General features: G+C 38.6%; 2 protein-coding genes across 2 annotated transcripts in view; one reads left to right on the top strand and one right to left on the bottom strand.

The window, feature by feature from the left end:
- Positions 1-22,270, top strand: part of LOC131434187 (uncharacterized) — a 64,809-nt gene extending 42,539 nt beyond the window's left edge. Inside the window, exons 9-12 of the mRNA XM_058600841.1 lie at positions 20,963-21,110; positions 21,170-21,402; positions 21,556-21,709; positions 21,767-22,270. Coding sequence (XP_058456824.1) covers positions 20,963-21,110; positions 21,170-21,402; positions 21,556-21,709; positions 21,767-22,020 — 789 coding nt within the window. The 3' untranslated portion in view covers positions 22,021-22,270. The remainder of the gene's footprint in view (positions 1-20,962; positions 21,111-21,169; positions 21,403-21,555; positions 21,710-21,766) is intronic.
- LOC131438245 (SOSS complex subunit B homolog) lies at positions 22,198-23,275 on the bottom strand. The gene is made up of 2 exons (XM_058608119.1): positions 23,005-23,275; positions 22,198-22,939 (listed from the first exon to the last, which is right to left on the bottom strand). The coding sequence occupies exons 1-2, from the start codon at positions 23,022-23,024 to the stop codon at positions 22,309-22,311; spliced, it is 651 nt and encodes a 216-aa protein (XP_058464102.1). The 5' UTR covers positions 23,025-23,275; the 3' UTR covers positions 22,198-22,308.

Raw genomic sequence — 23,275 nt, forward strand, 5'->3', positions numbered from 1 at the left:
TTTATCAGCCACCATCTACTTTAACCTAGTAAAATTGGTGGAACAGATTTCACCCAGATGTGCATTGAAGTTGGAGGGGGTGGATTCATGTAGGATGGAAGTAAAAAAACACATTTCCAGGTGTGGAGCTCAGTATACTTCCAATAGGGCTTCCGCCGCCCCTAGGCGTTTCTTTTTAGATAAATCGGTAGTCAACAAATGTTTCAGCACCTTTGAAAAAGCGTCTATGCGAAATTGAGGATTTGTCGAGCTAGAGCTGTCACATCGCGGTCATAGTTTTATTACCAGATATCTTATAAATGCATGATACATCGAAATTTTGTATTACTTTGAATTTCATTTTGGTAAAAATCGATTTACTGGGACTTTTACTGAGCCCCTTCAAAAATTTGAGCTAAGTCGGACATGGGTAAGTGATTGCGTGTGGTAAAGACTGTCCCAGAAAGTATGGACACACTTTGATTTCGCTGTAAATAATTCACAAGTGTTAGATATTCAAATTTTATTCCATATACTGATAATATTAGACCACAACAACAGAATATTATTCTCAACATTTGGTACTTAGCCATTGTAGACTAGCTGGCGCATCTTCTTGCGAACGTTCCTCATTAAATTCCGTGCAGACTTCTTGGCGACAAGTTTTGACACTTTTTTTTAATCTTTTTCGAACTGTTGAATGGTTTCGGCTGCCGAGACATGTTTCCTACCCAAAAATTCCTCAAGTGGTCGAAGTTGTGGGTAATTTGGTGGATTCATGTCTTTTGGGATGAAAGTGACATTCTACCATAGTATACCATTCTACCGTTGATTTCGAGTAGTGGCAAGAAGCAAGATCTGGCCAGAAGACAACAGGATCCTTGTGGCTTCGAAACATAGGTAGAAGTCGTTTTTGTAAACATTCCTTGATGTATATTTGGCTGTGCATTGAAGCAGTGGTGATGAAGGGTTTCGAAATCTTACCGCAGCTACAAATTGCTTGCCAGACCATAGCTTTCTTACCAAATTTTTCGACTTCAATCGATGCCTCAGACTGGTTTAACACTTGCCCTTCTCGCACCGTATAATATTGTGGTCCCGGCAAGGATTTGTAATCGAGTTTAATGTAGGTTTCGTCGTCCATGATTATGAAGTTAAAATTTCCAGCAAGAATCGTATTGTACAGCTTTCGAACCCTCGGCCTGATCGATACTTCTTGTTTCGGACTACGTTTTGGTTGTTTCTGCTTCTTATAGGTTCGAAGATTCAAACGTTCTTTAGCACGAAGAACATTTGACTTCGAAGTGCCCACTTTTTTGACAACATCCCGAACTAAAACCTCCTTCTTTTTTTTTTTTTATAAAACCGGGTATAAATAAACTTTAAATTAATTAATTAATCCTTCTTTTTCTCGAACGCCTTCAGTATACGTTTAAGCAACTGAGAGTTAGCAGGACCTTTTTTTCGACCCGTTTTCGGTTTATCCTCAAAGGTGTTATCCTCACCGAACTTCCTGATTGCATTACGTACGGCTTTTTCACTTACTCCTTCTTTTTTTGCTATCTTTCTCAGTGACAGTCCGCGTTCTGTGCACCATTTGTACACAATATTTTGACGTTGTTCTGCTGAAAGTCCACGCATTTCGAAACAAACTAATGAAAACGATTAAACAACTGCCCAAGTGGTTAGAGAAGAGTGTAAACAACAGGACGCAGCCATAAAAATTGACTGATTCTGAACAATTGCGAAATGGCAGCGATTTTATGAGGCGTCCATACTTTCTTGATGTATTATATTTTAATGTGGAATACATTTTTGTTTTCTATATAGGGGTGCAAATTAGAAACTCAAGAAAAATACACGTAGAAATGTGGTCAGGTTTTGAACAATTACAGCTCAGTCAATTTTGTATCAATTATTAATATTATGTCACCATTTGATTGGAAATACTTCTACGTATAGATTTGAATGTTCAAAGCCATGTATTTTTAATTGTATATCATTGAAATGTTGATTAATAGCTGTCCTATTTTGACTGCAAAAAATCTCCAACATACCGGATTTCCCTGCCAAAGTCGACGATTTTGAAGGAGTAAGCGATATATCAAAGGGAAAGCATCGCTCTGATTAGTCAATCGATGCAAAAGCGAAGCTGTTGGAAGCACGCGAAGCTATAAATATAAGCAAAATTATAGCTAACGTTTCAGTCCTACGTGTAGCATGCTAGAGGTAGGTTGTTGTTAGACAGCAAGACAAAAAGTGCCATAAAACGATTTGAAGCTTTAATTGGTATGCTCTGATCTTGTGTCATGCAAGATCGGATGAAATTCCATGTTATGTCGTTTCGCCTGAGAAATTGACAATTACCCCAAGGTAAATTTTAAGTGCATAAGCTTAATTTCTAATTTATATAAGATGAACTCGATTGATAATTAGAAAAAGTTTATTTACATTGGTGACCATCGATTTACGTGGAAACCTTGTATCCTAATCGAAGGTGACATAAAAGGATATAGCCTTCTTTGATTGCATGCGTAAAAACGTACGCCATTCAGAAAATCTGTGGGAAAATTATTCCACACTTCCTTTTCGATGGAAGAAATATCCCCATACTGCATCACGGTTCTATGTATAAAATCATGGCTAGCGTAGACAGACGAATTACGCTCAAGCACTTCTTTAGCACCATCATTCTTATATCATGGTATGTTAAAGTTAATGTTGTAATTCTCCTTGTTACTGTCTTTAGTGTATCCAATTGCTTTGCACTCATTACAAAGCAAAGTTTCAAGTTCTTATATCGAAGATCAAATTTCAAACACCGTGAAGTCTACAGCGAATGTATTTTTTCGCCACATTTTTTTTTTCCATAAATACGTTTATTTCTTAAGGCAGTTTACATAAGTTTTTCTTCGCCGTAACATCACTTTTACATAATATTCTTATCCTAATTTAATTCTAACAAAGTCACAACGTTTTGAATTTATTAAAACATATTCTCTTATAGCTTAAATATCATCTTAAGTAACTCGTCATTAATTATGAAATCTACTCGGAAATATTATTTAAACCAAACGATTAACTTCTATAAATTATAAAATAAGCTGTTATTTTCAGACATTATGTTGATAATTTCATAAACTGTTTCGAGTTTGTTTGTATCATTACATAATTTTTATTCTAATTTAGCTATTGGTTGAACTCATGGACGCAGCTGGGATCAGAACTAAGTCTTAAAAGGGGCCTTTATTAAATTGAAACTCCAATTTTCTTTATGAAATGATAAATAAGTTTCATGTATGAAAGGTCACGACAAGCAAGAATGTCTCGAACTGGGATATTGGATAGTTTACCTTGGGTACGCAAAGAATTTATTAGTTGAGATCTGACATCACGATACTCCACGCATGTCCAAACGACATGATCAATATCCCGATAACCTTCTCCGCAAGCACAATGATTAGTCTCGGAGAGCCCAATTCGAAGGAGATGTGCATCTAACGTGTAGTGATTGGACATGAGTCTGGACATCACACGAATGAAATCCCTACTCACATCCAGTCCCCTGAACCATGCCTTTGTCGATATTTTCGGAATAATTGAGTGCATCCACCGACCCAGATCATCTCTATCCCAAGATGCTTGCCAGCTGGCAAGTGTTCTTTGGCGAGACGAACTATAGAATTCGTTGAAAGCAATCGGTCGCTCATAAATTTCACCCTCAATAGCACCACGTTTGGCTAAATTATCGGCTCTTTCATTGCCTGGAATGGAGCAATGAGCCGGGACCCAGACTATAGTGATTAGATAATTATTATTCAATATGTCGTTCAGACACTGTTTTATTTTACCCAAGAAAAACGGTTCATTTTTGCCAGCAGCGATTGAGCGAATGGCTTCAATTGCACTCAGACTATCTGTGAAGAGGAAATAATGGTTTGGAGATAATGTGACGATTACACTCAAACTATAATGAACTGCTGCTAGCTCTGCTATATAAACAGATGCAGGTTCTTGAAGCCTAAATGAGGCCGAAACATTATTGTTGAACATACCAAACCCTGTCGCTTCTTCAATTCGCGATCCGTCCGTGTAAAACATTTTCTCAGAGTCAATATGCCTGAACTTACTTGAAAATATTTTTGGGATTTCCGTCGAGCGTAGATGATCCGGGATTCCACGCACTTCACGCTGCATGGATGTATCGAAAAATAAAGTTGAGTCAGGGCCACTTAGGATGCTGACACGGATAGGAATATATCTTGAAGGGTTGATTTCCTGTGACATATGGTTAAAATATACTGTCATAAATTTTGTTTGAGAACGAAGCTCGACTAGTCGTTCGAAATTATTAATTACCATGGGATTCAGTACCTCACATCTTATTAGCAGGCGTGATGAAAGCTCCCAAAATCGATCTTTTAATGGAAGAACTCCCGCCAGAACTTCAAGACTCATTGTATGTGTCGAGTGCATGCAGCCTAAGGCAATTCGCAAACAACGGTACTGAATTCGCTCAAGTTTGATAAAATGAGAGTTTGCAGCGGAACGAAAACAAACGCATCCATATTCCATCACTGAAAGTATCGTTGTTTGATACAATTTTATTAGATCTTGCGGATGAGAACCCCACCAAGATCCTGTTATTGTTCGAAGAAAATTTACTCTTTGTTGGCATTTCGTTATCAGATACCTAATGTGTCCTCCCCACGTGCATTTGGAATCGAACCACACCCCGAGGTATTTAAAAGTTAAAACCTGTTGGATCATTCTTCCCATCATATGGAGCTGAAGCTGCGCGGGATCATGCTTTCTTGAAAAGACGACTAACTCTGTTTTCTCCGCAGAGAATTCGATACCAAGATGAACAGCCCAAACGGACAAGTTATCTAAGGTATCTTGCAATGGTTTATGCAGATCAATAGCTTTGGGCCCAGTAACTGAAACCACGCCATCATCTGCCAATTGCCTTAGTGTACATGGGGTTACTAGACAGCTGTCAATGTCATTCACGTAAAAATTATAGAGGAGCGGACTGAGGCATGAGCCTTGCGGGAGACCCATGTAGCTAATTCTGAATGTTGCCAAATCGCCATGTGAAAAATACATGCACTTCTCTGACAAAAGGTTGTGCAAATAATTATTTATAACCGCTGGAAGTCCATGTTGGTGGAGCTTGTCTGAAAGAACATCAATGGAAACTGAATCAAATGCTCCTTTAATGTCTAAAAATACAGAGGCCATTTGTTGCTTTTGAGCGAAGGCAATTTGGATGTCAGACGAAAGTAATGCAAGGCAATCATTCGTCCCTTTATTTCTACGGAAGCCAAACTGAGTATCTGACAACAAACCGTTCGTCTCGACCCAAGTGTCGAGACGTCGTAGAATAATTTTTTCGAACAATTTTCTGATGCAGGACAACATCGCAATGGGTCTATATGAGTTGTGATTGGAAGCTGGTTTCCCCGGCTTTTGAATGGCGATAACTTTCACTTGTCTCCAGTCAGGCGGAACAATATTTTGCTCAAGAAACTTGTTGAACAATTCCAACAAACGTCTTTTTGCGAGGTCGGGCAGATTCTTCACCAAGTTGAATTTAATTCTGTCCAACCCAGGGGCGTTATTGTTACAAGACAAGAGTGCTATAGAAAATTCCATCATTGAAAATGGGTTATTAATAAAATCATTATTTGGAGGAGATTCCCGTATAATGCTTTGCGTAGGAACAGAATCTGGGCAAACTTTCCTAGCAAAGTCAAATATCCATCGGTTCGAGTATTCATCACTCTCATTGCCCACGTTACGATTCCTCATTCGTCTGGCCGTATTCCAAAGAGTGCTCATTGAGGTTTCTCTTGACAAACCTTCGACAAAATGTCTCCAATAGCTACATTTTTTGGCTCGAAGTATGCTCTTGTACTTGGTTTCTAAAACCATAAGTTTTTCAAAATTCTGAGGAGTTCCTCCTCCCCGTTTTAGAAACGACTTGCAAGCATTTTGTTTTGCGAGTTTAGCCTCTGAGCACTCTTTGTCCCACCAGGGGTTGGGAGGCCTTCTGTTAGTCGTTGGCCCAGGAAAGCGTTTAGTTTGGGATTGTTCTGCTGCCTCCAGAATCGAACAAATGAGGAAGTCATATTCTTCAAGTGGAGGGAGCTCTTCCATTGAATTCAAAATACTAGAGATTCTACTTTGGTATTTAATCCAGTCGATATTTTTTGTCAAATCATATGGAATACTAGCTGAATTAGCAATACATTTGTTACAGCTAATTGAGATGGTGATTGGTAAATGATCGCTACCGTGTAAATCAGGCAATATTTTCCAGGTGCAATCTAGTCGAATTGATGTTGAGCAAAGAGATAGATCTAATGCACTTGGGCGTGCAGGAGGTCTTGGGATCCGTGTCATGCTACCCATATTTAATACCGTCATGCTAAAATTGTCACAAATGTTTTGTATTAAAGATGATCTGCTATCATTGTAAACGGAACCCCACATCATTCCGTGCGAATTTAAATCCCCCAGAATCAATCGTGGAGCAGGAAGGGCTTCAACCATTTCATTAAGCTGTCGCTGTCCAACTTGTGCTTTTGGAGGAATATAAACCTCCATATAAAATATAGGAGGAATATAAAGCTATGCAAATATCTTTGCCTTTAATGTTTATTTGGCAAGCAACAACTTCTATACTAGAAGTTGAAGGGATGTTTAATCTATAAAAGGAACAGCATTTCTTAATTCCCAAAAGCACTCCACCATACGGAGAGTCTCTATCGAGACGTATAATGTTAAAATCATTAAAATTTAAAGCTATGTTTGAAGTAAGCCATGTTTCGCATAAAGCAAATACATCACATTTTTGACTATGCAATAAAATTTTAAATGAATCAAGTTTTGGCATGATGCTTCGACAATTCCACTGCAGGACAGTGATTGTATCATTTGCGGCGGGTGATAAATTATCCATCAAAAGATACAAAACCTGAGACAATTGGCCATTGAGCTGATAACTGCTTCAAAAAATTTCTAGCTATTGGAAGGAATGCCATTATGAGGGTCTTTAAGGGTTCAGATATATTGAATGCTGAGAAAATCCATTCAACAATTTCCGAAAACTTCAGTAATCCTGTTGGTGGCTGTGAAATGGAGCCCACAGGATTATTACCTTTTTCTGTGCTAGATCCTGGATTGGTTTGTGAATTTGACAAACCAGGAGGCACAGTCTTTGGTTTTGACTTTTTTTGTTTAACACGGGGATCTTTTTTTGAAGATGAAACTTTAGGTGTCTTTTTTGGTAATTTGGAAGAAGACTTCTTTCTCTTAACTGACCCTTGGGTAGTGATAAACGAATTACCTTCACTATTTTCGTCAGAGTCAGAGTCCTCTGTTTCCTCTAGATTTGAAAACCCGTTTTCGGTTTCCAAAGGGGGGACATCAATGACCGTTTTAAGCATTTCTGCATATGTGCGCTTAGACCGTGCTTTTAAAGAAAGCTTAATTTTGTCTTTGTGCACTTTAAATGCAGTGCATACTGAAATATCCTCATGAGGACTTTCCCCACAATAAATACATTTTTCAATTTCCTTGTTGCAATCATTATCTTTATGAGGTCCTTCACACTTAATACATTTTGGTTTATTGCTACAGTAAGTAGCTGTGTGTCCGAATTTTTTGCAGTTCGTACAATTCATTACATTTGGAACAAAAAGCCGAACAGGGAGGCGAATTTTATCGACATAGACATGGGACGGCAACGCAGATCCGGCAAATGTCACTCGAAACGAGTCTGATGGGCGATAAACTTTTTTTCCCTCTTCATAAACTACTGAGTACAGTTGTTTGCACTCCAGTATTTTCACACCCTCAAGCATAGAGTTCTTGAAACGACCAACACCATGCTTGAGTAAATCATCTACCGAAAGACTCGCTTCGGTAACAACACCGTCAATTTCGACATCTTTGGAGGGTATGTAAACTTTATACTCTTTAATGAAATGTTCCGAAGAGACAATATCATTCGCGTGTTTCAAATTATTTACCACAACACGAATTTTATCGTTATTTACTTTTATGATCTCTTTGATTGAAGAGTATCGTGATGTCAAACCTTTAGAAATTTGGTAAATGTTTAATGGCTTTGATATACGTCTAAAAAAGACTATCCAAGGCCCAGAAGAGCTCTCCTGATATTTCTTCGTTCGTGGGGGTATAGGATTCATGCTAGGATTTACGTCCATGGATTCATCCATCAATTTTTCGCCACATTGTCTTTTGTTTTTTTTTTGGCGAAATGTGCAGAGATACCAATGGTAACCTTCTCACGAACGGAAGTGAGGTGATCGACAGGTGGAAGCAGTACTATGACGAGCATCTGAATGGCGAAGCACAGGATACAGAGAACGACACAGGAATCAATCTGGGTGCACGCTCAGGCGACGACAGATTCCCAGCACCTGATCTGACGGAGATAAGTGAGGAGATCGGCAAGCTGAGGAACAACAAAGCCGCGGGCAATCACCAGTTACCAGGCGAGCTGCTCAAACATGGAGGAGAGGCACTGGCTAGAGCGCTGCACTGGATGATTTCCAAGACTTAGGAGGAGGAGATTCTACCGCAGGAATGGATGGGTGGAGTGGTATGTCCCGTCTACGAAAAGGGCGATAAGCTAGATTGTTGCAATTGCCGCGCAATCACATTGCTAAACGCCGCCTACAAGGTTCTCTCCCAAATCCTTTGCCGTCGTCTATCACCAATAGCTAAGGAATTCGTAGGGCCGTACCAAGCGGGATTTACTGGAGCCCGCGCCACTACGGATCACATATTCGCGATAAGACAAGTACTCCAGAAGTGTCGTGAATACAACGTACCCACGCATCACCTATTCATTGACTTCAAAGCGGCATACGACACAATCGATCGAGAACAGCTATGGCAGATAATGCACGAATACAGTTTCCCGGATAAACTGACGCGATTGGTCAAAGCAACGATGGATAGAGTGATGTGCTACGTCCGAGTATCTGGGACGCTCTCAAGTCCCTTCGAATCTCGGAGAGGGCTACGTCAAGGTGATGGACTTTCTTGTATCTTGTTCAATATTGTCCTGGAAGGTGTAATTCGAAGAGCGAGGATCGACACGAGTGGCACGATCTTCCGAAAGTCCGTACAACTTTTTGGCTTCGCTGACGATATTGATATTGTGACACGTAACCTTGAGAAGGTGACGGAAACCTACATCGGACTGAAAACTGAAGCTAGGCGTATCGGACTGGCCATAAATGCGTCGAAAACAAAATACATGAGAGGAAGAGGCTCTAGAGAAGAAACACTATGCCTCCCACCACGAATATTGATAGACGGTGACGATATCGAGGTGGTTGACGAGTTCGTGTATTTGGGCTCACTGGTGACCGCCGATAATGACACCAGCAGAGAAATTCATAGACGTATTTTGGCAGGGAATCGTGCATACTTTGGACTCAGAAAAACCCTCCGATCGAGAAAAGTACGCAACCGCACGAAATTGACCATCTACAAAACGCTCATTAGACCGGTTGTTCTCTATGGCCACGAGACCTGGACTATGCTGCCAGAGGACCAACGCGCCTTCAGTGTTTTCGAAAGAAAGGTACTGAGGACCATCTATGTGGAGTTATGTGGAGACGTATGCTTGATACAGCAAAGGACACCCCAGGCCTATAGCTGTTAGGTAAGGTAAGGTATCATAACCTTCAATCATATTCTAGATTTCTATTTTATTGGCTAGAACTAATCATGGTTATAACAAGCTCTTTGCAAACATGTGCCATCATTAATGTTATCTGAAAATTATTTCTTAGGTTACTGCCGAATTTGTATTAGTCGCAAAATAAATAACATTAGACTTAGGGGCTGAGGCCAGTGTGTTTTAGGGCGTTTTAGAGGGCTATTTTCACGCTTCAAAGTTGATTTTCTCAGAAGCGGTGAGGAATATCAAAAAACCCAACTTACAATCTCTTAAAAAATTAGTTATTAGTTATTAGTTATTATTCTATGGAAGTTTCAGAATGATTCATTGACTTTAGCGGTCTTTTTTCTGAAGGGAGAACTGCATAGCTGAAAACGGCAACTTTCAACTTGTTCATTGAATATATCGCCTTCAAAAGCATGGATCAAAAATCTATCCTGACGTCTATATAATCTAATTTAGATGCGATTAGTGCATAAAAACATATATGTTGTCGCGGTAAAAAGAGAAAGTTATTTTTGTGAACATAAGTCGATTTCTATGGCGGCGCCCTTTTTGTTCCCTGGTAACGTAACGAAACATGAGAGAGAAATAAAGTCGGCTCAAAAAGGCTGCCAAACAAGCGGTAGCTTTCTTGGATTTTATGTGATGTAGTCAAACTTGTAACCGAAAATATCAAAATTTTCTTGGCAACCCGGCCACATCGAGAGTCATTTTGCACATTTGCGAGAGAGCATGGAGAGAAATAATGTAATACGCACAGCGAGCCACGTGGTTTTACGCGACCTACTGGTCTCAGCCCTTAAGAATAACTGTGTCATTTGGATCACAAGAAACAGAAACCCAGATTCATATATGAACGGAGAGCATTGTTGAATGAGCAGCAGTTTGAATCACATTTGAATTCAATCAGAGTACAAATAAATAAACGAGCCTGATTTCTGTGTCCTAATGTTTAGCTCAACTTTAACAGTTCAGTTGTTATTTTCTACGTTGTCAAGAATAACACTACTGGACAGTGGTGTCTCGTGACAAAACTGACTAGGTGTGCACTGCTTAGTGCTTATGTAGTATGGTAGCATATGTAACAGTTCGTTGTAAGTGAAAACTAAAGATTGAGGAATGGAGATTCGCTTGTGTTTTTCAATATGCGATGGGATATTTTGTTGAACAAACAAATCTCAGAGCAGTTCGGTTTTACATCTCATCCAAGTCAGTCGATAAAACAAAACCGCTTACGTTCGGGACAGAAGAAACCAAGTACAGTATTGTGTAGTGAACAATAGACCTCGAAATGAGTGAACCAAACGAACAAAAACTACCGCCGACACGAAAGAATACAATTGTTGTTGACTTCAGGCAGTGCAAATTCGACCTTCGATACGAGAACTTGAAGGTTTGCTTAAGGAGCAAATGCATCTTGACATTAAACGTGTGCATTTACTTCAATGCAATAAGACGAATAATGTAGTTTACATCCAGTTTTATAAAGAGTTGGATGCAATTCAATTCGCAAAAGATAATAATAATGTGCACTACGTGGAGCACGAGATCATTAAGTACAACATTCCAGTATATATGGATGACAGTGCTATAGAAGTGCGTGTGCATGATCTTCACTCGAGCGTCACCGATTCTTATATTCGCAAAAATATGTCCCAATACGGAGAGATTCTCTCTATCGAAAAAGAAAAGTGGAAGAATTTTTTCCCCGGTATTCTAAATGCCGTACGTTTATTACGCATACACTTGAAGAAGCCTATACCTTCTTATGTGATTTTCGGTCAAGATACAAGAATTCCGTGCAAATCACTTGTTACCTATGACAATCAGATATCCACATTTCAATATTGCCAAAAAACTGTTCACTTCGGTAAGCCATGTGATAAACTGGACAAGGAGACAACTACTCCAAAAGACAACGGTGCTTCCTTCACATAACCCCAAGCAACCCCAGTACACCTGTGACAGCCGCCAACAACAATGAAGCAATGAAACCATCAGTATCCTCTATAGAACAAAGTACACCGGCTGCAGTTAATAACTTACCCTCCAACCAACCAGCAATAGCAACCAATATACAACAAGGTGCATCTACAGCAACTAGCAACGAAAAGAAGACGGAAATCGACAACAATACCATCGATGCGGCAATGGATGACGAGACGAACCACGAACGAAGTGCCCCTCAATCCTCGCAGGAGGGAAATGGAAGCTCCTCTCCCCCTAGGAAAAGGGTGACAACGAGAGCCAACTCAAAAAAAAATTATTTAAAAAATCGGCTCAATCGGCCACGTAAAGCTTGTACGCAAATAGGCCTGAATAAGAAATATCTTTTAAATAAAAAAATCTCAGAGCTGAGCCGAGTAATTCTTTTTCTTCTTGAATCTGTGCAGTAACTCATGTGCACGGAAAAGCCACTAACACAGCAGCAACAGATGCTTGAAATTTTATGTCTGATGTATATGAGATGCGTGTAAATACATGCAATTTCAGTGCGTTCCAACCTGCTTTCATCGAATAAATAGATATACAAAAAAAAATAATTGAATTTGGATGGGGTGGGGCGCAGTTCATTTCTTCAATTCTACCGGTTGTGCAGTGCACGAGGTGCACATGAGGACGAGACACCAGTACTACTGGATATTTTTATCAACTCGATCTTGACGATTGGACGCATAAAAAAAGTGCTTGCAAAATCATTGAGGAGTTTACTATAGTTTCCATACCCTTAAGGCGAATCATTGATAATAAGAGAGATCTCATAATCATATGGCGTTTCTTGATGAAAACAAAAATCAGGTTATCGGTTAAAGTACGTATCACACGTTCTATTAGCTGACCGTTACCGACAGGGAATGATAATGGTAAGAAGCTGTGTGTAACACTTATTAACACGCTATGTCAACATTTCAATAATGAAAGCCTTAAACTAGTCTAAACTACCGGCGAAGTCCCGTTAAAGTTAACTGCTCGTTTGAATCGTACTTAAAACTGCTTGCAGGTAGACGTGTTTCGTGATGAAAACAAACTAATTTCAAAATGGCGAATGAGCATTTGTGGTTGTAATGAACGATTCAGACGATCCGTCTCCTTCCGTCACCGTAACCGGAGCGTCAGCTTCCGTCAAAATTAGTTTAATGTACGATTCAGACGGTTCGTCTCCTTCCGTCACAGTCAACCTCCGTCACCGTCAAAAGTAATTACATGCATTCTGATGGAGACATTCACTCATAGCGTCACCGTTACGGAACGTCTTGACGGACTAATTTTGACGGAAGCTGACGTTCCGGTGACGGTGACGGACCGTCCGAATCGTACATAATACTAGCTTTACCCGAACGTTCACACGTTTCGTTCCGTGATGGTGACGTTATGTGTGAATGTCTCCATAATGTACGATTCAGATCTTCCTCCGTCACTATCACCGGAACGACAGCTTTCGTCAAAATTATTTTAATACTTTCTTTACCGGAACGTTCACACGCTCTGTCCGTCAAGACGTTCCGTGACGGTGACGTTACGTGTGAATGTCTCCATACGAATGCATGTAATGAATGTTGACTGTGACGGAAAGAGACGGATCGTCTAAATCGTACATAAGAAAGCATGTAATTAATTTTAACGGTGACGTCGACGGAGGAAGACGGTGACGGACCGTCTGAATCGTACTTAAGTGAGCTGTCAGAAAGGTTCATTACCAAGCCTAGCGAATATTTTTGCTAGTCAAACTGAAAATTCACCTCGAAAACAATCCTGCATGCGACATACGTTTTGACTAACAATAAACCTCATTCGGGGTATCACAATTCTGCCTCAGCTTGATCACATACAAAATGTATCCTTTCAGGCAGCATGTGTTTATCGAATACGCTTTATTCAAGAACTGCACTTTGCGTCGAGCAGTATTCAGGATGATATTGGTTACAATTTTCTGATTGGTGGTGATGGCAACGTTTATGAAGGTCGCGGATGGTTCAAAGTTGGTGCTTTCCTCAGAGGTATGTCAGGATAAGTTCGACAGGTGTCTGTGTTTGTGTGTCAAATGAATGTTCGTTCATCATAGGTCTAAACACAAGGAGTGAAGGTGTAGCGTTTATCGGTAACTACCAAAACATGGAACCTACGCAAGCACAAATGAATGCACTTGACAGACTACTACTGAATGGCACCAGAAGTGGATATTTGACAAGCGACTTTAAACTGTATGGTGCACGTCAGTGGGAACCAAACATCAGCCCCGGTGATATACTTTATAAAAAATTGCAAAAACATCCAAATTGGAGTGACAACCTTGTTCTTTGATTAACATTTGTTCTCATTTGCTTCCTTCCTCGCTTTTCGCGTTTGATATGTATGTTTCCATCACATCGTTATATAATAAATTACATCGACAATCAAGAGAATCATTTTATATAATTTATTTGATATTACGCAAATCCAATAAATATAGGGGCCTGTAATCAGGTTTTACACGAGATTGATATAACCTCACAAAATTCGCAGGATGAACTGCGTTTGACAGCTATCAGTAGTTTGATTCTCAAGCGCATCCAGCTCGGCGCCACATATCAGTAGTTTGTTTACTTGTTTATTCCTTATCGTTTCATTCATTCATTAATGTCGTTTTCGCTTGATGCCAAACCTAACCCAGTTTCCACCCTAACTACTGGCAAAACGTTTGTTTGAAACTAGTGTTGAACCTAGTTTCAACGTTGTAGGACTGAAAATCGAGTCAGTTTCGAGCCTGGTTTTTATATCAGGTTTGCCCAAATCCCCGTTGCTAAGTGCGAAACCAACATAGTTTCGTTAAAAGTGTTTGTTTGAAAAAAAAAACTACCCTGGATTAGTTTCAGTTTTCTCAAGCGAAAACGACATATGTTTTTTATCGTGACGTCAAAAATGAACAGGCGTTCATTCTTGACAGTTCAGTCGTACTGCCACCATGTACTTTGCCTTATGTCTTCGTCTTATGCTAAACGAAGTTGCTTTGCGAGCATGTAAACAGTACTGCAGAGCTGTCAATTAAATTAAGTTTATCAGTGACTCCGATTAAGAAACTTGTACTGTATACAAATCCTTGATATCTGTCAACCATGAGCTTTTTCATCACACGTTCATATGTGATGTGCTCTTATAAAACCTTGAATGTGTACAGAGGAAACTCATTTTAATCCCATATTTACATACGAAAATTAAATTTAGCATCACATTTGCTGTATTAAAATACATCTTCTTATCGTCTTAATTTATGGATCTTAAATTTTATTCAGTCGAAGAATAGCATCAATTTCAATGTCCAGTAAATCGTTTTATACGGGAAAACAACTGTTCTGTAATTCTACATTTAGTGTTTTCATCCCAGATATATTGTTGTATTCACCCTTGCTTGGCATTTGGGAATTGCCGAAATTCACAAAGCTGAATATAAAAATGCTATTTGCCAAAATTTGTAAATTGGATATAGGATTAAAATACACTTCATGCTTAAGCTGTATTGAAAGAAACATATAATTTGTGTCAGATCCGAAGCTGTAATATAGTAAATATGAACTCGCGTTGTATCAAACGTTAATCGGATTGACAAGTCCGAATAAAAAAAACTTATCCTTTCAGGAAGCATGTGCTTACCGGGTTCGCCTAATTCAAACATGGCATTTCGATTTGAATTTTAGAGATATTGGTTACAGTTTCCTGATTGGCGGTGATGGAAACGTTTACGAAGGTCGCGGATGGTTATACGTTGGATCTTTTCTCAGAGGTATATCCAGATAAAACGAACCAATTCTCGCTGATCCCCGTCATAAGAACATTCGTTTACCGCAGGTCAAAACTCGAAAAGTGAAGGAATTGCATTTATCGGCGACTACCAGAAGTTACAACCGACGCTAGCGCAAATGGAGGCACTTAATTCTTTACTACTGGCTGGAACCGAAAACGGATATTTGACGGAAGATTTCAGATTGTACGGTGCGCGGCAATGGCAAGCAAACGTCAGTCCAGGAGATTTTCTTTACGAGACACTACTTAAACATCCACATTGGAGTGATGAACTTGTTGATTGATAAGAACGATTCCAATATAATTAAAGTTTTAAATTTTGAATTACCACAACTTTTGAAAAGTTTTCAAATCAGATAAACACATTGTCTTTATCAACATAAGTCATACGATTATCAGGCTCTTAGTCCCTGACCAAGTCTTATTCGAACCATCAGTGTGTTAGTTTATATTCATCACGAAATACTTAACCTTAACCAGTTTCCCCCAAACAGAATATTATATTTTTTATTTAGAAATATTTGACACTTTTTAGTGTCTTTCACCTATAGAAAGGCTATGCAAACACTGTAGAAACCTGCGGCTCGTAAGGCCACGGCTACGGACAGTTTTGTATAGAAATTTTATTTATTTTATCAAGTGAAGTGAAAGTCTTAAGGCGACAATAAATGTGTGTGCCTCTTTAAAAACATTGATATTTTGTAAATTGTATTTATTATTTTCCCGACGTAGAAGGCTCCCGACCCCTGCCCTATTCCATTCAACTCGGCTCATCGAGATCACAAAATGCATGTGCCTGTGATGGCTTAACTGCTTTTTCTTTTTTGAAATTCAGATATTAATTGCCCAAACAAATTATTTTAATTTTCTCCGTATCCGAACACCAGCTCCGGCATTACAGGGTGATAAAAACGGCTGAAACGCAGAAAACAGATATACAGGCTCGCACATGAACTCCCACTTAGAAAAAAACGTTCAACGGTGGTCCTTCATTGGTCCAATACGTTGGATCATTGGTCCAATGAAAGTCCAATCAATCGTTCAACGGGAGGCCAACACGGGACCTTCGTTTGCCGATTTTGAAACAGACCGTTGAACCGATTTTTTTCGTTCAACAACGTTCGCCATTTTTTTCGTTCAACAAACCCGGCAGACAGAGGTCCATTGTTGAGCCATTTTTAACATGAGGAGTTGGAGCCCCGTTGGACTAGTTTTACTGCAGAATTTCTGAAGTTTTTTCCACTTATTTGTTTAAACTAACAATACATACCTGCACAATACTTCTACTTCACGTAAAATAACAACAAATTTTTTTACTATGTAAAGGTAACACTTAATTTTCACACTATTTTTGCAAGAGAAAAAACAACAACAAATCGTTCCAGTAAATTGAACGAATATTTCGTGCAATATGTCGTTCAACAAGCGCTCAAAAACCAACAAAATTGAACGGCCTGCTGAGAGGGCTGTTTGTAAAATTTGCTCAAGTAACGTGGCGAATACTTGCACATGTCACCACGATCGACACTCGTTTGAGTGCAATATTCACATCACGACAACATTTTTTTTTTAGTGTTACGTTCACTTCACGCAAAATTTTTGTTTTGCTGTTGGTTAAAATGACTAGTTTATTTTGATTTATTCCGCCTGAATTCACGTTTTATTCAAACGACATCGAAATAAAGTTGTCTTATACTCTTAGGGAAACCGCGTGAGAAGTATAGTGCAAATGTAGTTAGAATTTACACAGGATTTTGAAAAAAAAATTGTTCGAGTCTGTATATCTGTGACTGAACTCAAAAACGGACAAATTCAACTTAGTTTGCAAAACCGGTTCAAGTATTTTATTTTTTTGTTTTGCATTCAAAAATACTTGAACGGGTTTTCCAAACTAAATTGCACATACTCGATTTTTGCATTCAGCCCTTCAAATATGCTAAAAAAAACTTGTTTTCTTAGAATTGACCGAACCGATTTTTACAAAATAGGATGTAAATGAAAGACTTAGAAATTTCGCATTTTTTAATTTATCCGGATCCGTCTTCTACACACTTAGAAAAAACCGTGTAAATTTACGTCTTTACAAACGCACATAAAAAAAGCGTCGTAATTCACCTAAATTTAGAACTCAAAAGCTTGTAAAGATAAGTCCTATTTTCAAGTTCACAGTTAATTTAGTGGCGTTTTTCATTGAAAAACACTGTTGGCGTGGATTGCTCTGATTTTGCACTTTCGAGCAGAAATTCATTGAAATTAAAAAAAAGAATTTTGTAGCAACCCACCGCGACTTGAACCAAGAATCATTGGATCGCAAGTACGTCTGTTAATCGACTGAGGCACAGAAGCATGCATCTGCTTCGTTGGTAAAAGGTGCATATAAATTCATACAGTCGCACCTGCTAGCAGAAGGCAAGTTACAGTCGAAACCAGTAAAATTCAAGCTCATCTAACATTAAGTCATCACAAATAAAATTTTCCGTCATTTGAGAAATTAGGTCTTTATGAATTACTTCGTATGACGGATTAAGTCACCTGAAAAATTCAAATATTTTTGGAGTGCAGTATTGAACATTTTTATTTTAAAAAATTCTTCTACTTTGCAGAGCATATTAGTAGAAGACCAAAAAAACTAACTTTTGCTACAGAGGAGTCGTCGACTTCTGGTTCGAGAAGCCCCAGATGTACACTCTACTAAAAATCATTCAAATTTACTTCTCATTATGATTGTCACGATTCACATAAATTTACAGCTCGAAGCATGTAAAAATGAGTTATATCATCAAAATCAAAGCTAATTTAGCTGAAATTGAAACAGAAATGGACACAAAACATCATTGGGCGAATCACAAATTGATCTGAAAATCTTAAAATGGTGTTGGTATTTGAATTTGAGCGCTTAGATCCCACATCACTTACCAAGACAATATTATGAAAGTATATGAAATCGAAATTGCGTTTTGTTTATATAAAAATTTGCCAACATTTAATTTCGTCGTATATTATTGAATTTCTCATTATAAAACCAAGAAATGTTGGAATAACAATACCGCACCTTATTTTCATTATACAAAATTCGGTTTTTTGGTGAATACAGATATATTCAGATTTTTCATTCAACGTAATACAGATTTTCTATGAAAATATCTGGCATCTCTGATCATCACTCATTTTTCCAAGAGTGAAGTCCCAAGCAACCAAAAGTTCTACAGTATCTGAAAAATTCACTTCTTTGCTACTTAAAAATCGCGTGACACTTTTGACAACTTGAAAATACAGAACAAATACCAAGCGAACTTTTTCGTTGTTTAAATGTTGAACAATTTGTTACAAAAGCTGCTAAGAAGTTTTTGAGTTTTGTCGCGCGAACTTTCAAGTGTGGGTAGTAAGGAGTGCCATTGTGCCATTGAACTTCATCCCGTTTCGAATGTCGGTTCCGGAAATACATGGATTCAATGTTCAGTGTTTGAAATGTAAAATCGTTATATAAGATGGCGATGACGAGATGACGCAAATATGACAAATATTTATCTGATCTAAAAATTATTCAAATTTGTAGATATTTTTAGTTGATGGGCAATCTAACTCTCTTAAATTATCCTGTTCCTCCCATTTTTGTTTCGATATAGTCGGAAGTTGTGTTATATACATCAAAATGAAAATTAGACCGGTTCTAGAGGGAATCACTTCAAACTCTGCACTAATAAGGCAAATAAACAGATCGAACCCGAAATAATCTCACCTACTCCCGCACGATTCTTCCTAAATTTTTCTAAAGCCACTAAATCTTATTTGAGTTAAGACAAAATTTAGAATGACTTACCCTTGGATCGATTTCAGTAACACACCATTACACCATCAGATGCATTTAAAAGGTTTTTTTTTTTAATTTAAATCCAGTGATATGAAAATTTCATACTGTTTGATAAAAATTCATAATTATTTGGAAAGATTTTTGACAATTTTCGAAAAATATTTTTGATCAATAGTCACTTCGATTGTGTCTTTTGATGGATAATTCTGCATGTTAAGCACCATTGAACTGAATTAGGAGAGTCAATTTATTAGTTTCGTGCTAAAATGTAACTTTAATTGAAATCTGAGTTTTTGACACCCTTCTCTAAACAATTGACATGGGCTCTCTTTCGGGTCACTATTTCCGAGGCCATTGCTAGTTCCGGGGATTCCGGGATCGAATATTGGAAACCCCTGTGGACGATTTAGGATGATCATCAATCAACAAGACCTCAATGCTTCAATCAGGCATTTTCTAGCCGACCACATTGAACCGTAACTCCGGAACCGGGGCTCGAGTTCTCGTAATATAAGGGGGAAATCGACCTATTAGTGTAAAATCAAAAGCCATTTATGGATAAATTTTGAAAATGTTTCTATTACATACATACACAAAGCAAAGTCTTTGCATTACATTCCCAAGCAACCAGAAGTTCCACAATTACTTAAAAAGTCCACTTTCTTGCTGCTTAAAAGTACACGCGGAACTTTTGAGAACTTGAAAGTACAGATCAAGTTCCGCGTGAACTTTCTCGCTGCTTAAGAGTGCACGTGGTACTTTTAGCAACTTGAAAGTACAGAACAAGTTCCGCGTGAACTTTTTCGCTGCAAAGAAGCTGAACAATGCATTCTAGAAGCAGCTTAGAAGTTCGTTCCGCTGCGTCGCGCGAACTTTCAAGTGTGGATAATTACTTATGTCGTTTTCGTTTTTAAATTGCACTACACTGGTGTAGCGAAAGCTGCACTGAAACCGTTCGTTTTTACCAATTGCACTACACCAGTGCTACACTTTTTCTGCACCGATGCCACTGGTGTAGCACTCATCAAAAGTTTGGTGTAGCTCTGTGCAATGGAATCGTTTATTGTAGTCAATGGTTACTGTTTATGTTTTCGTCATTTTTGTTCGTTTATTCATGCCTCAGTGTAGCACTGAACCGGTGTAGTGCAAATTAAAAACGAAAACGCCATTAAAAAATGGGCTGCTTAGAATGCTCTTGACTAACTTTGAGAGCTGCTTAAGCCAAATCAGTCCCTTTATCCGAACTTTTGGTTAGTTGGGTTCCTTCCGTGGAATTTGGCCTTTCTGTTTCAACAGACTTCGCAGCCGATTCTTAGCGTACAGAATCATTGCATGGCTAGTACTATGGATCCTACTGACACTAAGAAACCACAAGCACTTACGAATACACGCTTCTGCGGATCACGATCAACGAATTCGAAATAACATTCGGCTCTTTGACTCACAGATAAGAAATCGGTTTTACAGTAATTTTACCTTATATGTACAATAAAACATGCACAGTAAAAACTTCAACTAGCCGTAGATGCTAATAAAAATCTTTTTAAACATGAGTCATTAAATTCTACTAGATAACATTTTATTGATATTTCAAGTATATACCATACTAGTCCGATCAGGACCTATGCACGCAGTAAGACCAAATATACAATGTATCCTTACAGACAGCATGTATTTATCGCGTTCGTTTCATCCAAGAAAGGCACATATCTTCAATGAATCTCGGTGATATTGCCTACAATTTTCTTATTGGCGGCGATGGTAATGTTTACGAGGGTCGAGGTTGGCTTAAAGTAGGGGCTTTTTTACGAGGTAAATAAATCGAATAAACGAGTAGTCATACATGTTACAGAATTATTTGTTCAATGCAGGTCAAAACTCAAGGAGCGAAGGCATTGCCTTCATCGGTGACTACCGGCGATTGCAACCAACGCAAGCACAAATGGAAACGCTTGATATTTTACTGAAAAATGGCACAAAAACTAGATATTTGACAGACAAATTCAAGTTATACGGGGCACGACAGTGGGAACCAACCGACAGTCCAGGCAATATGCTTTACAAGCGGTTGGTTCAACATCCAAATTGGAGTGACGAGCTTGTTGATTGATTCGCATGTGTAGAAATGAATGATATGAAAAATTAGAAGTCTGAAAAGAATTAAAAGATTCGAATCATATAGTCAAAATACTTATTTGCCGAAAGAAATCCATTATTGATTTTTGAAAAAAGCGATGATCATTGTTTCCTTTTGCAGTCACAATGCGTATTTATGACCAGTAATATCCAGCAGTTCCACATGGCAGACGATTCAAAAAATTTCTCCGATATTGCGTACAACTTTCTAGTTGGTGGGGACGGAAATGCCTACGAAGGACGAAATTGGAACAAAGAAGGTGCCCATACAAAAGGTATTAGGAATCGATTGTAATTCTCATTTCAAAAGCTCACACTGCAATCCCATACAGGATTCAACAAGGACAGCATCTGCATTGCATTCATCGGGACTTTCATCGACGTCAAACCACCAGTCACACAGCTAAGTGCGGCTCAGCAACTTTTAGCATTGGGTCTAGAGCAAGGTAAACTTGCCAAGGATTATAAACTTTTCGGTCATCGACAGTTAGCACCATTCGAAAGCCCTGGTCGGTCGCTATACAAAATAATTCAAACATGGCCACACTGGTCGAAAGACCTGGGCCCGAACCATTGGGTAGAATAACATTCATACTCCACTATAATGTCGAATAGATGAAATGAGCTCAAATGTGTGTTTCTCATACAAGTTGCAAAATGCTGTGATTCGGTCGAATAGACTTTTTTTAGAAATTTATATATTTTGCCATTAATTACTATATTTACTGTTTAGATTAAGACTTTGCATACCGTAAAATTATATGTCGAACTTAATGAAATGTATCAAGTGTTTCAAAACGACATTTAAAATTCTAATAAAAAATCGAAAACCGAAATTTAATATGATTCTGACGTTTTGCGTAACCTACTTCCATTATCTTCTATCGTTTTTTGTTGAACCACCTTTGGCTTGACCGCTTCTGCCAGTGCGAGGAGTATTTTTGGGAGAAGATTTACTCTGTTCAGATCCAGCCGAAGAGAATCTTCCACTTTGCTGACATGTTTTTGATGTGGAGGGTCCTGCAGCAGGCATACTTTGCGATCCGGTTAAACTTGGCTCATTCTGTGCCATCTGCTGTCGACCAGCTTTCCCTGCTGCATTATTTCCTCCGCTAGCGCCATTGCCATGAGATTGTTGGTTACCTGCTACCAAGTTTGGATTCGGTTCGCTCATGTTGATCATTTCATTGAACGTGAAGCAGAAATCCCCTAGCCGATGGATTTCACCATTCTTGCCCGAGTACAAAGTTAAACATTGACGCCAAACAGCTGCATATCCTTTCGTCAGTCTCACTATATCGCCCGGCATTAGCAATTTGCCGGGTTCATCCCATATGGACACATTTATGGCAGCACTTTGGTCCGCTACCTTGAAGGTTCTGACTTCACGATTTTCCTTCGTCAAGGTGACGGGGCCTACATCCAGTATGATAAATATGGCGTTTACATTTTTTAATCCCGGGTAAATATCCTTGATGGCAATTATATCAGTTGGATGGGAGGAACTACCAAACATAATTAATAGCATACTTGTAATTATTATACAAACGTAAATACATAGCATACGTACCTATACGAACCAGAAGTCATGCCAACAGTGATCACAAGATAAGCAATTTGATATTGAAAAATGTGCTTCTAATTTTCCACAAAATAGCAGTTGAGAGGCAGAATTTGTTGCAATAATTTCTTGATTATTTTCGCTGCACAATGTAAGAACAACAATATCAAAATCTGTATTCCTGACTCTTTAAAACAGTGCTGTCAACTGTATTTTCCAAAAATCTGTATTTGGTGGAAAAATGAAACATCTATCTGTAAGGTCGCTCGACCTGGTTTAC

Source organism: Malaya genurostris, chromosome 3, assembly GCF_030247185.1.
Source record: "Malaya genurostris strain Urasoe2022 chromosome 3, Malgen_1.1, whole genome shotgun sequence".
In the NCBI taxonomy this organism is placed as follows: domain Eukaryota; kingdom Metazoa; phylum Arthropoda; class Insecta; order Diptera; family Culicidae; genus Malaya; species Malaya genurostris.

Coding starts and splice junctions, on each gene's coding strand:
- LOC131438245 (XM_058608119.1), bottom strand. CDS start 23,024: ATGACTTCTGGTTCGTATAG. Junction 22,940..23,004: donor ATGACTTCTGGTTCGTATAG/GTACGTATGCTA, acceptor TATGTTTGGTAG/TTCCTCCCATCCAACTGATA.